This window comes from Cordyceps militaris (genome assembly GCF_000225605.1).
Source record: "Cordyceps militaris CM01 unplaced genomic scaffold CCM_S00006, whole genome shotgun sequence".
NCBI classification, from domain to species: Eukaryota; Fungi; Ascomycota; class Sordariomycetes; order Hypocreales; family Cordycipitaceae; genus Cordyceps; species Cordyceps militaris.
In genome coordinates, this window is record NW_006271974.1 from 2,048,960 (window position 1) to 2,063,956 (window position 14,997).

Below are 14,997 nucleotides of genomic sequence, written 5' to 3' on the forward strand. Positions count from 1 at the left end.
GGGACAGCGCCGACTTCTCCAAGAACCTAAGGGTCTAGTTAGCCAAGCCTGAGCTGGCCGCCGGACTTGACGGAGCGTCGCCGCATGCGCCCGTTCAGTACCCTGCATGTCGGGTTTCCCATGCCGCTGCTTCGCGCGTGCCGGCCACCGTGGAAATAGACGAGATGCGGGCTCCGGGCTCCAATATCACTGCACAATGTAAGCCGGATTATGCCTTTGATCAACAGATAAGCCAAGGCCCGCTGGAGTAGAACTACTAGTCAGTTTAAACACAGTCACCAATGCGATGCCCGCTTCTAGCCTTGAGAGCGTTTTTGCCTTGCCGGAGCGGGATCGGTGGAAGCGGCTTACGGAGGGATAGCGCGTCTCGTAAGGAAGCTATAGTTCAGGCAGGTCTGCATCGCCAAGCTTCCAGGTACCGCCTCTGTGGGTTAAAAGAATTGCGAAAGGATCGCCTGGCATGTGGGTGCGCAGCCCACCAATATGCATAGGTTAGCTGGGATATAGCTACCTAGTGCAAGTCTTATTCGGCAGACATTTGCTTGCTTGTCACTGCCATTAGGGCTTGCGCGCGAGCTGTTTTTAGCTGGCGTCCGTCTATTTGATCAAGCGATAGCGTCGGAGCAACTCCCCGAAACCATCACAATCACTATTTGTTGTATTACAACTAGTGTTGGTGGCAGAAGGGGTCCCGAAAAAGAGCTTCTCAATTGGTAGCGGGCCAGCCCCCATCTCACCGCCATGAATTGAGGGTCTGGATGCCGGGCGGCGTGGAGATGATGGGTTTATTGACCCCAGCCTTTGCGGGGTGGGTTGGGTGATGGTTCTGTCCTCTGCCGACGCCTGGACACTGTCGATGATTGCGGAATGGAATTGCTCTCGACTCACAATCTACGGTTTGATATGGAAAAACTACTCTACAGTCTGCAGGTTATACACTGCGTTGGAGATGGCAGTGCTGGAGTCGGGAGGATAGTTCAAAGACCCTGAGCGCCCTATATCAGACATGCTATACGGTCGCATGACACGAACCTCTCTCTATATGAAGGAATTGGTAAGCCCATGCAAGAGAGTGTGCTTTGGCTTCTCGTCAGCCGCCCGCCAAGGCTGTGCGCCAAAGCCGTGTGTTGGCAACCTGGGGTATTAGTGTGGACTGGCTCAATCAAACCTTCCTGATAGGGATAAACCACCGGCATGGCGCGGACGATCCGGCGAGAGCTAGCTTATAATAATACGATGACAGATGCCAATACGTGTCCTCTGTTAAGTAACTAAAAAAAAGTTGATAGATTCATGCCAGTCTCAGAACGTGGCGTCTGAGACAGCACAAAGGTGCATGTATACAAGGGGCCGAGGAATCGCATCTGAAGGGAAATCAAATTTTCCTTGTGAAATCAGGGCGATGCCCGACTGCTGTCGCTTTGGTATTCGCGATGGGCTCGGCTGACGGTGGTTGGGCTACAAGGGTGACAGAGCAAAGTCAGAAAACAAACTGATAGGGTCTCGTAAACTGTGTCGTGGAATACTTGAATACAATAAGTTATCGCAACCAATAAAATAACAGCTGTCGACGCGCTGTGAAATAAAGTCATTTGGTGAGATGCAATACTACGCCTGCTGATATACCCCGCGTCAAGCTGAGCACTGCGTGTGGCTTGCGCCGGTCAGTCCGTCTCAGCCAGCCGCAAATTTCATGCTTGTGATCGTGCCTAAAATGTAAAAGGCGCGAGTGGACATGTGCAGCATCCAGTGTAGTGTGACAGTTCAACCACAAGATGTCTTGCAGCAACCCTTGAGCAACCCTCCATGTCGCCAACCCCAGTTCTCGTACGACTATTCAATGCATGAAAGGAGAAAAGATAGACGGGCGGTACGACATTCGAGGGCACGCGATGTGGCGTAGCAAGTCAAGTGGCTACATGTCACAAAGAACTAGGGCGTGCTATCTGCTGTCTTAACATCGAAAACTTGACTACACGGGCAACGATAATTATGAAACTATGACAAGAGAAATAGAACAGGGTTATCACGGATAGTCGAAGATGAAGTAATCTTTGTCAATGTGGTGGGAACGCAATACTCATATGACCAGGATTTGCAAGCGATGGCCCGCACCGCGATCCGACTACTTTCCAGATCATCGCCCGAGTGACCAATTCTAAGTACTGAATGCCTCTCTCGAAACCCTTATCCGCAAAATCAGTTCCGGTAGTGTGATACCCCGTCCGTAGCGCCGCGTGCCCCTTGCTAACCCTCTCGTCTAACTTGGTAGCTGGTGCGCTCACAATGGTGCTACGGCAAAGAAAGTGTCATTTTTCCAACATGTGAGCGTCATCAGATGCACGCCGTCTCATGCAAACAGCACCAGCCCAGTTCATCTTGTTTTCTGGTCCTGCGACAGTCTCGTGTGTGCGCTAGCGAGTGGTCATTAAACCTCTGTCGGTTTCTTTTTTTCTTTCATCTTGGAATCGGTGGTTTCAAAAGATTCCATCAACATGCTACTTTGAGCATCCTCATCCTTACCAAAGATGAAGAAGAAGCTGCTGCGAAAGAGTACTATTGCCTCGGTGGCAGGCGCTCTGATCCTGATCTTCCTTCTGGGGGGGCCGGCCGGCGCCGACAATACGGTATCAGCCTACGACTCGACACCGTATTATCCCGCGCCGTACGGTGGCTGGGTAGTTGAGTGGCGGGAGAGCTACAAAAAGGCGAAGCGGCTGGTTGATTCCATGACCCTGGCCGAAAAGACCAACATCACGGGTGGAACTGGCGTTTTCATGGGTAAGTCGAGGTTCCCGAGGGGTAATAAGACGGGGGGCGATGCAGCCCATCTTGTAACAGTTTGGGGCCCCCATTTTCATGCAGACATCAGGCTAACTTGCGAATAGGGTACGTCTTCTCCGAACCCATCATACACCCCTATACTGTGCCCCCAGTAACTCAGGCTCACTAACAATCCTTCAGACGCTGCAATGGAAACACCGGCTCGGCCCTCCGCGTCGGCTTCCCTATGCTGTGTCTCGAAGACGGCGCCAGCGGCATCCGGCAAGCCGACCACGTCACCGCCTTCCCTGGTGGTATCACGGCCGGCGCCACCTTTGACAAGACGCTCCTGTACCGGCGTGGCGTAGCTCTGGGCCAGGAGGCCCGGGGTAAGGGCGTCCATATCCTGCTCGGTCCCACGGTTGGGCCGATCGGACGGAAGCCAAAGGGCGGCCGCAACTGGGAGGGCTTTGGCGCGGATCCTGCGCTGCAGGCGGTCGGGGCGCGCCTGACTATCCGGGGTATCCAGGAGCAGGGCGTCATTGCCACCATCAAGCACCTCGTGGGCAACGAGCAGGAAATGTACCGCATGTACCACCCGTTTCAGCAAGCGTACAGTGCCAATATCGGTATTGTTTATCCCCCCAGCTCGGGTTCAGAGTCGGCCGAAAGCTAACATTTGTGGACAAAAGATGACCGGACCTTGCATGAACTGTACTTGTGGCCATTTGCCGAAGCAGTCCATGCCGGCGTGGGGGCCGCCATGACTGCGTACAACGCTGTACGTCGCATCATACGCTTTTAGTAAAACTATTGGTTGATTAATCATTTTCTTTCTTTCTTCAGGTCAACGGGTCTGCATGCAGCCAGCATCCAAACCTCATCAACGGCATCCTCAAGGATGAGCTCGGCTTCCAAGGCTTCGTCATGAGCGACTGGCTCGGCCACATGTCCGGTGTCGACTCCGCCCTGGCCGGCCTGGACATGGACATGCCCGGCGACAAGCAGGTGCCGCTCTTGGGCTACAGCTATTGGATGTTTGAGCTGACGCGGTCCGTCCTCAATGGCTCGGTGCCCATGACCCGGCTCAACGACATGGCCACGCGCATCGTCGCGGCGTGGTATCACATGGGCCAGGACCAGGACTTTCCCGCTACCAACTTCCACTACAACACTAGAGACACGCGCGGCATGCTCTATCCCGCCGCGTTCCCAGAGTCGCCCGTTGGCGTTGTCAACGACAATATCGACGTCCGCGGCGACCACGACGTCGTGGCCCGGCAGGTGGCGCAGGACGCCATCACGCTGCTCAAGAATGACGGCCCGCTGCTGCCTCTGTCTGAGGAGCAGTCCATCACTGTGTTCGGTACAGACGCGGCCAAGAACCCGGACGGGCCTAACGCGTGCTCAGATCGAAACTGCAACAAGGGCACGCTCGGGCAGGGCTGGGGCAGCGGCACTGTCGACTACATGTATCTGGATGATCCTATTGGCGCTCTGCGGGCCCGCGTGCCCAACGTCACTCTGCACAACACGGACTCGATGCCTCGGTCCCTGCCCACACCGGCGGATAGCGACGTGGCCATTGTCTTCATCAACTCCGACTCAGGCGAGAATACGTACACAGTCGAGGGCAACCACGGTGATCGCGACGCCTCCAAGCTCTACGCCTGGCATAACGGCGACAAGCTCGTGCAAGATGTTGCCAGCAAGTACAAAAACGTGGTAGTTGTCGCGCACACAGTTGGGCCGATGCTGCTGGAAAGGTGGATCGAGCTGCCCGCCGTAAAGTCGGTGCTGATTGCCCATCTGCCCGGCCAGGAGGCCGGGCGGTCCCTCGTTGAGGTGCTCTACGGCGACGTGTCGCCGAGCGGGCACCTGCCGTACAGCATCACGCGTGCCGAAGAGGACATGCCGCGGAGCGTGACGAACCTGATCAGCTTCGCGCTCGGCAACCAAGAGGCCGACGACTACACCGAGGGCCTGTACATTGACTACCGCTGGCTGCACAAGCAAAAGATTGCGCCGCGCTACGCCTTTGGCCACGGCCTGAGCTACACCACGTTCCGCCTCAGCGACGCGTCCATCACCAAGGTCACGCCCCTGTCCAGGACGCCACCGCCGCGGTCCGCCAAGAGCGGCATCCTCGACTACACGCAGGCGATGCCCACCGCGCAAGAGGGCGTGAAGCCGGCGGGCTTCCGCAAGATCTTCCGCTACATCTACTCGTGGGTGAAGCAGTCCGAGGCCGACGCCGCCGTGCGCGACGCCGCCAGCAAGAAGTACCCGTACCCCGCCGGCTACTCGACCGAGCAGAAGCCCGGGCCGCGCGCGGGCGGCGGCCAGGGCGGCAACCCGGCGCTCTGGGACACGGCGTACACGCTCTCGGTGCGCGTGACCAATGTCGGCGCGACGCGCAGCGGCAAGGCGTCGGTGCAGGCGTACCTGCAGTTCCCCGAGGACGCCGGCTACGAGACGCCCGTCATCCAGCTGCGGGATTTCGAAAAGACGGAGACGCTGGCGCCGAATGGCAATGCGACGGTCGAGCTGCGGCTGACGCGCAAGGATCTCAGTGTTTGGGACACGGTGATCCAGGACTGGGTGGTGCCCAAGGTTGACGGAGCGTACAAGGTGTGGCTCGGTGAGGCCAGTGATACTCTGGGTACGGTCTGTCATGTCGAATCAATGACGTGCGAGTCTGGCGTCAAGGGCCCCGTCTAGAAACCTGTGTAGATGGGGTACGGGGTAGGGGTTGAACGGAATGAAGAACACGATTAGAAAGAGGGGAAGATGAGACAGAATAAACTCGCCAATAGATTGTAATGTACACGAATGTCTGTGGCACTCTGCCAATGCCACCATGAATAAGCTCCAGCTCAGCCTGCTTTGGTCTATTTCAAACACGGAAAATGCTACACGCTCCCATTCACCAACAAATGGAGCCCGGGATTTCAAACCCCCCTACTTTCGATATGCTACCGTCGCGGTTTTGGATCAAGCAGATTCTTCCCTGCCTGCTGCCATCAGGCGCCCGCTGCCCCCCCGTTTTAGTGACAGCCCAGCTTGGCGCGTCGCTTTTGCCGGCGTCGCTTCAGGATGGCACGACCGGTGCGCGTGCGCGTGCGCCCGAGGTACCCGTGGCGGCGCTTCTGCACCAGCCTCGTCGCGCCGTTCATGGTGTTGCGCGGGCCGCAGCGGATCTGGCTCGCGCCGCCCGCGAGCGCCGGGTGCGCGGAGATGGCCGAGGGGGCGACGACGTCGACGGCGGCGGCGGTGGTGGTCGAGGGAAGAGGTGTGAAGCACGTCATGGCGCTTGGTCTTCGCATCGGGTTGGCGTAGAGGCTCGGCCGGAGGGGGGAGAGGGTTGTAAAGGTCCTAGGACGGCCAAGGGGTCAGTCAGGTCGCAGGCATTGGTGGAGCGGCGGAGGAGAGAAGTGTACCGGATGGGAAGTGCTTTGCACGTCAGCACGGGGCGTGCTATGCGGGTGAGGGCTTGCATTGTGGCGGGAATGCGTGGTTGAAGATGAATGGAGGAAGCTTGGATTTGGTCATGGATGGTGATGCTGGCTTTGGAGTCGGTAAATTTTAGGGGACACTGATTGGCTGAGGTGGTGGAATGTGTGGACCCCTGCTCCTTGTGGTGTTCGGGATAGCGAGCATAAGTGAGTTAATAGGATACCGGCGTTTTTTCTATATTATTTTCTTTTCCTTCAATATTTCTCAAAGTTACTACTGATCTACAATGAACTGAATCGCAGGTTGTGTGGTGCACTAAACATTGGCGGTAATGCACCATTAAACATAGCATTTCAGCAAGCTCACGCGACTCTCAAAGGGAGGCTTCTTGAAGAGACAAAATCGTCGCTTCTGTCGATTTAAGAGTTACGGCATGTTGAGTTGCATATATTCTCCAACTCAACTCCGTCCTGTCAAACGCCGTCAAAGCACACGATGCAGAACTAAAGGTGCTGCAAACAAGCTCTACCGAGCCATCCAACGCCATTGCGCCTATCCTGCTATTCCAAAATCAAGTTCCATATCTGATGTTGCCATCTCTGCTTTTCTCCCGTCCAGCCCCGCCTCTTCTCACAGCGCGCGAAAATTTTGCGACATAATCAGCCACTTCTTGGCCCCCCTCGGCGGGTTCCTCGCCATGGCATCCCAGTTGGGGACGAGCACAAACGTCTCGTTGAACATCTTCTGTGGCGCGTCCTTGCCGCGGCCAAACTGGACGCGGCCGACGGCGGTGACGACGAGGCTCATGCGGGAGCCGTTGCGCTCGGCGCGGGCCGCGTCGTGGACGTTGTCGGGCATGCCAAACTTGAAGGACGGGTTCATGACGTGCGCGTCGAGCGACTCGACGTCGTAGTGCACGCCGCTGCCCTGCGCCTCGATGAGCTTGAGGTAGTCAGCGGGCGCGGCGACGAGCTGGCCGTTGATGGAGATGTCGGCGGGTATCGAGTACCGCGGCGACGTGTTGACGTAAAAGCTCTGAAGGTTGGCCTTGCTGTTGACCGACTGGTAGTACGTGTTGACAAAATTGTCGGCGGCTGGCAGGCTGGTCAGTTGTCTGGGCGGTTGGGGAGCATGTTGGCAGCCGTACCTTCGCTAGAGACCTGCACCTGGGTGTGCGCATCCGGGAGGTTGGAATTGCTCATTTTGTGTGTGATATATGGAAAATTTGGTATAACTGGTTATTTTCGGGTGAATTTGTATTGTATGATTGGCATGAGAGATGATATGCTGGATGAAGAAGTTGATGCTGTTTGATCCACCAGGCGCTACGAATACGTCCAGGCAGCGCAGATCCACCAGCGAGCTTTTGGCGGCATAGCTTGGTGGCAGGCTTCTTTCACATTTCTTTTGACACAGGAGCTTCTCAGCGACAACTGCGCAGACAAAATGACGCTGCAACACTTACAGCCCCTCAGAGGTCTGCAAGTCCAGTCACTCCATCGCCTGGCCAGGCCGTCGTGGATCTGCCCCAGCTGTCGCCCCAATGGGCCATTGTCGCGCCGCTGGAACAGCTCCGCGCAAACCAAGGAGAAGCCCTTCTACGTTACCACGCCCATCTTCTACGTCAATGCAGGTATGCGCAATACACGATTACAACTGGCAATTACGACCCTAACTTCCTGAAGCCCCCCACATTGGTCATCTCTACTGCACCGTCCTCGCCGACGTCGTGAAGCGATGGCAGCAGATCAACGGCCGCGAAGCCTACTTGTGCACCGGCACTGACGAGCACGGCATGAAGATTCAGCGCGCCGCCGCCAAAGAAGGCATGGAGCCGAAAGCCTTTTGCGATGTCAATTCCGAAAAGTTCCGCAGCCTGACGCACGACGCCGATATATCAAACGACTTCTTCATCCGCACCACCGACGCGGACCACAAAGACGCCGTCGCACAGTTTTGGCTGCAGCTCAAGCACGCGCAGCTCGGCCTCTATAAAGGCACTCACGAGGGCTGGTACTGCGTCAGCGATGAGTGCTTCTACCCCGCGGACCTGGTCAGGCCCAGCATCGTGCCGCAGACGGGCAAGAAGATCATGGTCAGCGTCGAGTCGGACAACGAGGTCGAATGGGTCAAGGAGGAAACGTGGTTCTTCCCACTGACCAAGTACAAGGACGCGCTGCTAAAGTTCTATGATGAGAACCCGGACTGGGTCAAGCCGGCGAATCGCATGCAAGAGGTGCGCGACTGGGTCGAAAACCACCTCGAGGACCTGTCCGTGACCAGGCCTGTCTCGCGGCTCAACTGGGGCGTATCGGACCCGGAGGACCCGTCGCAAACTATTTACGTCTGGGTCGATGCACTCATCAACTACATCACAAAGACGGGCTACGGTAGCAAGTGGCGCAGCCCGACAGAGGACATGGGCATATGGCCGGCCGACCTGCACATCATTGGCAAGGACATCCTGCGGTTCCATGCCATTTACTGGCCCGCGCTGCTCCTGGCCCTTGGTCTTCCGCCTGCAAAAGGCATCCTCTGTCATAATCACTGGACCATGTCGAACCGCAAAATGTCCAAGTCGCTCGGCAACGTCGTCAACCCCGTCTTTGCCCTACAGCGCTGGGACGTTGATCCCCTGCGGTACTTTCTGATGCGCAACGGCAACTTTAGCAAAGATATGAGCTACTCCAACGACATCATTTCTGCCATTTACGGAAAGGAGCTGCAGGCCAATATTGGCAACCTCTTTTATAGAATTGCGAAACCGAAAAGCGCTGCTGGCTGGTCAACCGAGAAAGCCGTCGACGCTAGCAACAGCGGCGCTTTTAAAGAGCTGGATACAATCAAAGGCAAAGAGGAATACGCGCAGTTCTTCTCGCTAGAGTCTGTCCTTGCGCGGGCTCCAGATGCTTTTTCCAACGAAATGAAAGACTATAATACTAGTGGTGCCATCCGCGAAGTGTACGAGTTATTACGAGAAGTAAGTCACATCTGGCACACCGCACAGGCACAATGACTAATCTTACAATAGACGAACCGGTTCATCACCGATACGCAACCGTGGGTTCTCGCCAAACAGACCCAGCCCCTGTCGCCGGTGCTCCTGAACTGGACTATCCACCGCAGCGCGGAAGCCCTTCGCATCGCCGCCATTCTGCTGCAGCCCATGATGCCGGGCAAGATGAAACGCCTACTCGACGAGATGGGCGTGCAGCCCACGCGACGCACGGTGGCCTATGCCAAGCCCGAGGCCGACGACGCCTACGGCACCGCCAACGAGACCAAGTCCAACCACGACCGCGCCAACAAGCACCTGACGCTCTTCCCGCCCATGGCCAGCGGCGATGTCTCGGACGCAGAGGTGCTCCAGCAGCTCCAGGCGTATTTGGGAGCGAAGGCGGCCAAGTCCAAGATGAACCAGATGGTGGAACTGTTGGCCATGGAGGCCAGGATGGGCGAGGCGCAGGTTGCCAAGCTGCTCGAGACGGACCTCCCCATGGAGCAGACGCCACCGAATGACCCCAACTAAGTTGGTTGTGAATTTATCTGTAAATTAGTGTATTTTTGTATCATATACTGCGATATGCATATGTAGTACCCCATTTGACCCGGCGTAATACACCACCCGGTAGTCACGACCTGCGGCTGCTAATACTCTTCAATCCCGCTCACCAAGCTCAGTCAAGTTTAGAGTGACAATGTTCGACAGAGATTTGTCCAATCAGTCATAAACTTGCCATTGGATTACCATGGCTTGGCAACATCGGTCTTTCTTGGTGTAGAGCTGTGCTTCGTTAATTGCATTTTTGCGTTTGACGATATCCACTTTCCCGAGATGTTGCTCAACTGATCGAGCATCAGATTTTCTCAGACAACACCATGCAATCATGCGAGTCAATCAGAATACAGGTAAGTTGTCTATTTGTCAACTCGGCTAGTTGCGACTGACTGGATTGGACAGCCATCTCGGCGGCAAAGGCGCTTCTGGTGCCCTACGAGGCACACCATGTGGTCAAGTACCATGGCTGGATGCAGGATCCCGTACGTTTTGTCGCCCGCGAAAGGCATGTCTTTGCATGACATGAATCTCACAAGCATTCGTTCAGGACATACAGGAAGCCACGGCATCGGAGCCTATGACGCTAGAAGAAGAGTACGAAAACCAGCAATCGTGGCGCACGTCTGCCGACAAACTCACCTTTCTCATCTGCGAACCCGTCGTGGCCGGCACAGAAACGATCATCACGGCGCAGAAGCAAGACGCCGATCCGCACATGGTTGGCGATGTCAACTTCTTCCTCCACCTCGACGACGACGACGGCGGGGGTGATGCTCTCATTGGCGAGGTCGATGTCATGATTGCAGCCAAGGAGCATAGAGGTCAAGGCTACGGTGAAGCCGCGGTGCGGAGTTTGTTACTGTACATACAAACGAATCTCGATGCCGTTCTGGAAGAGTATGCGCAGGGTGGTGCGGTGAAGTCGCTGCGGGCGCTTATGGTCAAGATCCAGCAGGGGAACACGGGGAGTCGCGCGCTCTTTGAGAAGGTCGGCTTTACGCAGGTGGGTGGTGTAAATTACTTTGGGGAGATCAAGATGCTGCTGGAGTGGAGGGACGGCGTCAAAGGCCGAGATGATGCTTGGAGGGCCGCGGCCAGAGGGTATCAGGAGCTTCGGTATGAAGCGTCTACTTGATGACCCAGCTACGAATAAAGTGATGCAATACAAGGAAAATATCAGCATGGGTGAGGATGGGTGGTCCCGCCTATTTATATTTTGTGGTTGCTGATCAGTCTGTGAGTCACTAGCTACGTGGATCATGACCGGCGTGCTTGATGCGGAAAAGCGCCGGGGATGATGGTGCCGACGCCTGACAGGATGTAACTTGTCAAGTCGTTTACAGCTTATGAGGCGGACGGCGTGAAGATTTGCATACAAATGCACCCCCATCCGCAGTATCTTGCCAGCAGTCATCTCCCCTCTTCTCACACACTGAAACCTGCACAGTGCGCCAGAAGATCCAGCATCATACAAGGAATCAGCGCCAGTCTCGTCTAAAAAAGGACCAAACAGACAAGAGCCATGGCCGCCACCGAACCCAAACCCACAGTCAAGGAAATACTCCAGGACTACCAATACAAGCCCGAACAAGTCGAGCACGTCAGCCCGCGCCGCGAGGGAGCCGCGCCGCTGGCCATCACCGAGGCGCAGCCCTCGTGGGCGTCGCGCTTCGCGGCGCTCGAGGCCCGGATCCGCGCGGCGCTCGGGGCGTCGGCGCTCGCCATCTCGCACGTGGGCTCGACGAGCGTGCCCGGGCTGCCGGCCAAGGACATCATCGACATTGACCTGACGGTGGGCGACGTCGACGACGAGGCGTCGTACGCGCCGGCGCTGGAGGCGCAGGGCTTCCACTTCCGCAGCCGCGAGCGGTCGTGGCACGGCCACCGCTTCTTCCTGGGCTACAGCGACAACTGGTGCAACCTGCACGTCTGGGGCCCCGGGTGCCCGGAGACGCGCCGGCACCTGCTCATGCGCGACTGGCTGCGCGCGCACGCCGAGGACTGCGAGGCGTACGCGCGGGTGAAGCGCGAGGCGGCGGCGGCCACCAACGAGGTCGGCGGCAACGGCATGGATTATAACCTGCGAAAGGAGGGCTGGATCAGGGAGCTGCTGCATCGTATCTTTGTGGCTGAGGGGTACATTACCGAGGACGGACAGCCGATTGCTAGAGACTGAGGGGGTGTAGCAATAAATCGAATTACAGGGCAAGGGACCATGGAAGACAAGAGAGACGGTAATTTGTAAATGCTGTTAAATGCTGTTGAAATGTCGACTCTAGAGGCTAGGCAGAATCTATTGACCCTCTGAGTCGAGTAACTAGCATTAATACTCGTGATTAAATTATTATTCAAACGGCGGTGAGGCTGTAGGGTGTGGCCTAATGCCGTAGCCTGCCTAGGTGGCTTGTTATCCCCTCACAGAAGCAGCCTTTGCAGGTAAATTCAAGGAGAAGACGCAGTGCATACTTTTTTTTTACTCAATTTGCGCTGTAACATTAAAAAAAGAGACAGAACTAAAGTATCATGTCATTCCAGCTCTCATCAGGCAGACGAAGGATCCGACAGTAGAGCTTTTTGGCGTTGGCCCTCATCGACAACATTTCTGCCAAAGACAGCCCTGTCGTATAGCAAAGCAGTGTGGACATCCATTGTTCCCACGGCAATGGGCAACTGAGCCGCAGAATTGAAAACAGTTTGAGAGCCTTCTGACGTTATCAAGACCATCCGATCTCTTCCTCCCAGGGTGAGGGTCCGAACCAGCCATACGACAGCTGGTTTTCCCAATCAAGTCTCCATTGTCGTTTGGGTTCACTCCAAAAATTTCGTTGGCCATCTTCTCTTCCTGATCAAAGTACTCGTGCGCCATAGCGCTTGGAGCAAACTGCTCAGAGCGAATCCTGATATTTGTGGGGTGGCGAAAAACGTCAATATTGATCATGCTCTTCTCCATGTGCATGTCGAGGAAGACATCCAAGTCGAGTTGCTCCAAGAAGGAATCGTATCGATCGATATCATCGATATGGATAGCATCTCGGGGTGATAGTGCCATGGCACCGGTAGCGAGGAGCACTAGGAAATGAAAAAAGATAAAGAGCATAGTAGTCCGTAGAGAGGGAGTTTGAGGTAAATATGATTGTGACCGTTTAAGATCTAATAGCGGCCAGGGGAGCTGAATAGCGGCCAGGGGAGCTGAATAGCCCTTTACATAGTTGAATTCGCCTGATGGCTATAATACAGATACATATATCCACTGGCACAGGCACTTTTGCAATTTCCTACTCTCGCTAGCCTGCTTCACCACCTGGGTTGGTGGTAAGAGTACAAACTATACCAGTACGTTACAGAAATATTGACAGACGCAGCCCGGTTGGGTAGCCTGCATTTCGTAGGATTGCTTTCAGTAGAAGATGTACACAAAAGATGCTCGAAAATAGTGCTGATCAATAACTTGCGTCATGTTCACGGGTGCTTCTTCTCAAAAGCGAAGCAAAATAAAAGCCAGAGTACTCTTCTCGTATAATCATGTCCGGCTGCATTGTACCGCCTGATTGCCAATAAGAACCTACTGGCTTATATCACCAATCTGCCCTTTCGTTGACATATTCTCTCCGGGGTATAATGCGTTGTACTCTTGCACCATACAAGTGTTGAGCTAATTTAGAGTTTAGTATTATAGCAAAAAGTCCTCCAGTATGGTCAAGAACGACTTGTCTCTGTGCCTTGTACTCCGGACCGGCCATGGGCCCAGACTCGAAAAGCTATTCCCAACTCCGTTTATTATGCGCCAAGCCGGTAAAACGGTATCGAGCGGGCCTTGAGCCGATCATGCAAACAAAACGAGGGTGCTAGCAAAAGTGGTGGGCAGTACCCATACAAGTGCAGCGCCGCGTGGTCGTCTATTTTGACAACCACACCACCAAAGTTGTCTCTGATGATGGCTAGTCACCGAAATTTGTCACCAGTATGCTGAGGCAAAATAACCGTCGTGATCGCGTTGTGGTCTCGCACGCCTGTAATACTTACATATGTACCTGAAATATCCATGCCATCTGAGACCGCCGTCAGCATGCAATCTACAGAAGAGGCGTCAGCCAATAAGCCCGACGACTAGGGATGAAGATAAGACAGACTCTCACCGTCGTATTCTTGATCTTTGCTGCTAATGCATGTTGAAAAATACAACCTGCAGACGCGATATTGCCATGTGTGCGTGCCAGAAGACGACGACGTGGGGTATCTGACGTGGTCTTGACCGACGACGCGATGATACACAACGGTCGCTCAGTTGGCCGGCTTTTTCTTCTTGGGCCTGTGGTTGGAGGCCTCGCTCGAAGGAAGAGGCGTCGCAAACAGCTGCAGCCACAGCCACAGCCACGCTGAACATGGCCATACGAAGATGCGGCCTCTGTTCTGGAGTTCTGGAGGTATGTACTCCGTAGAGAGTACCAATTCATCACCCTTCCAAGTTCACGCTCCACAACTAGTGTGACGCAACGACAACAGGTTATGATCCTTGACTTTGACCAGGCTGCCTGACCTGCTGCCCAGGCCGCGAAACAGACTTCTATTCAAGATGACAGGAAACAAGAGGAAACAAACTGGAGGTGACTATGGACGCAGCCAGAGGCGTCGCTTGTTTCATGGTCAGACGTCAGACGCAGGAAGCATAGCCCTCCAAAGTCAGGCGCGGAGTATTGCTGATTCGTAGTTGGCTTTCAAGTCGCAGACTGCAGTGTGTATCGAGATATCCGGCTCGTGCAAAAGAGATTGGCGAGGAAGAAAAGTTTGGCTAGGATTGGCGAGGAGGTGAATGGTGAAGCAAAAGGAGCGACAGGATTAAAGGAGAAGAGAAGGCGTTGGCTGGGGAATGGCGAGGGACCGACGCACTTAGGCAGGTACCGAATAATGGAAATCGTGCCAAATACCTAGGCAGTCTGTGTCTTGGGGGGGGGATAAAAGGTCAAAGGACGCTACGAGAGTATGGATACCTGGATAACGAGTCAGCTGGACGTGAGCTTTTCACTGATCAATGACACAGAGCATGGGATAATACGCAGGCTAGTCATCAATAAGCCACTCTATTTCGAGGGCTATTACATAGGCAAGTAGGTATAGACCAGGAGATCCAAGGCGTGGCGATGAGTTTGGATGCCTCCTTGGCTGACTCACTGACTCAGCATGGTAACTAGGCACACGGCCGCCCGCCGCTACTATAAGGA

At 55.1% G+C, this 14,997-nt stretch overlaps 7 protein-coding genes across 7 annotated transcripts; 4 read left to right on the forward strand and 3 right to left on the reverse strand.

Moving 5' to 3' along the window:
- Positions 1-2,528: 2,528 nt before the first annotated feature.
- Positions 2,529-5,484, forward strand: CCM_07910 (beta-glucosidase 2 precursor; the record flags this gene model as incomplete). Its single annotated transcript, XM_006673050.1, has 4 exons — positions 2,529-2,791; positions 2,965-3,392; positions 3,456-3,544; positions 3,610-5,484. The coding sequence occupies 4 exons, from the start codon at positions 2,529-2,531 to the stop codon at positions 5,482-5,484; spliced, it is 2,655 nt and encodes an 884-aa protein (XP_006673113.1).
- A 326-nt stretch (positions 5,485-5,810) lies between these two features.
- Positions 5,811-6,262, reverse strand: CCM_07911 (uncharacterized protein; the record flags this gene model as incomplete). Its single annotated transcript, XM_006673051.1, has 2 exons — positions 5,811-6,138; positions 6,204-6,262. The coding sequence occupies 2 exons, from the start codon at positions 6,260-6,262 to the stop codon at positions 5,811-5,813; spliced, it is 387 nt and encodes a 128-aa protein (XP_006673114.1).
- Positions 6,263-6,849: 587 nt separating this feature from the next.
- On the reverse strand, positions 6,850-7,421 carry CCM_07912 (Nuclear transport factor 2; the record flags this gene model as incomplete). Its single annotated transcript, XM_006673052.1, has 2 exons — positions 6,850-7,313; positions 7,367-7,421. The coding sequence occupies 2 exons, from the start codon at positions 7,419-7,421 to the stop codon at positions 6,850-6,852; spliced, it is 519 nt and encodes a 172-aa protein (XP_006673115.1).
- Positions 7,422-7,665: 244 nt separating this feature from the next.
- On the forward strand, positions 7,666-9,748 carry CCM_07913 (methionyl-tRNA synthetase, putative; the record flags this gene model as incomplete). Its single annotated transcript, XM_006673053.1, has 3 exons — positions 7,666-7,852; positions 7,905-9,199; positions 9,251-9,748. 3 exons carry the CDS (start codon positions 7,666-7,668, stop codon positions 9,746-9,748), a joined length of 1,980 nt encoding a protein of 659 aa, XP_006673116.1.
- A 358-nt stretch (positions 9,749-10,106) lies between these two features.
- On the forward strand, positions 10,107-10,913 carry CCM_07914 (Acyl-CoA N-acyltransferase; the record flags this gene model as incomplete). The annotated part of the gene is made up of 3 exons (XM_006673054.1): positions 10,107-10,128; positions 10,181-10,260; positions 10,326-10,913. 3 exons carry the CDS (start codon positions 10,107-10,109, stop codon positions 10,911-10,913), a joined length of 690 nt encoding a protein of 229 aa, XP_006673117.1.
- A 387-nt stretch (positions 10,914-11,300) lies between these two features.
- CCM_07915 (GrpB domain protein) lies at positions 11,301-11,954 on the forward strand (the record flags this gene model as incomplete). The annotated part of the gene is made up of 1 exon (XM_006673055.1): positions 11,301-11,954. One exon carries the CDS (start codon positions 11,301-11,303, stop codon positions 11,952-11,954), a length of 654 nt encoding a protein of 217 aa, XP_006673118.1.
- Positions 11,955-12,319: 365 nt separating this feature from the next.
- CCM_07916 (uncharacterized protein) lies at positions 12,320-13,160 on the reverse strand (the record flags this gene model as incomplete). The annotated part of the gene is made up of 4 exons (XM_006673056.1): positions 12,320-12,483; positions 12,536-12,997; positions 13,058-13,079; positions 13,137-13,160. 4 exons carry the CDS (start codon positions 13,158-13,160, stop codon positions 12,320-12,322), a joined length of 672 nt encoding a protein of 223 aa, XP_006673119.1.
- Between the last annotated feature and the right edge of the window lie 1,837 nt (positions 13,161-14,997).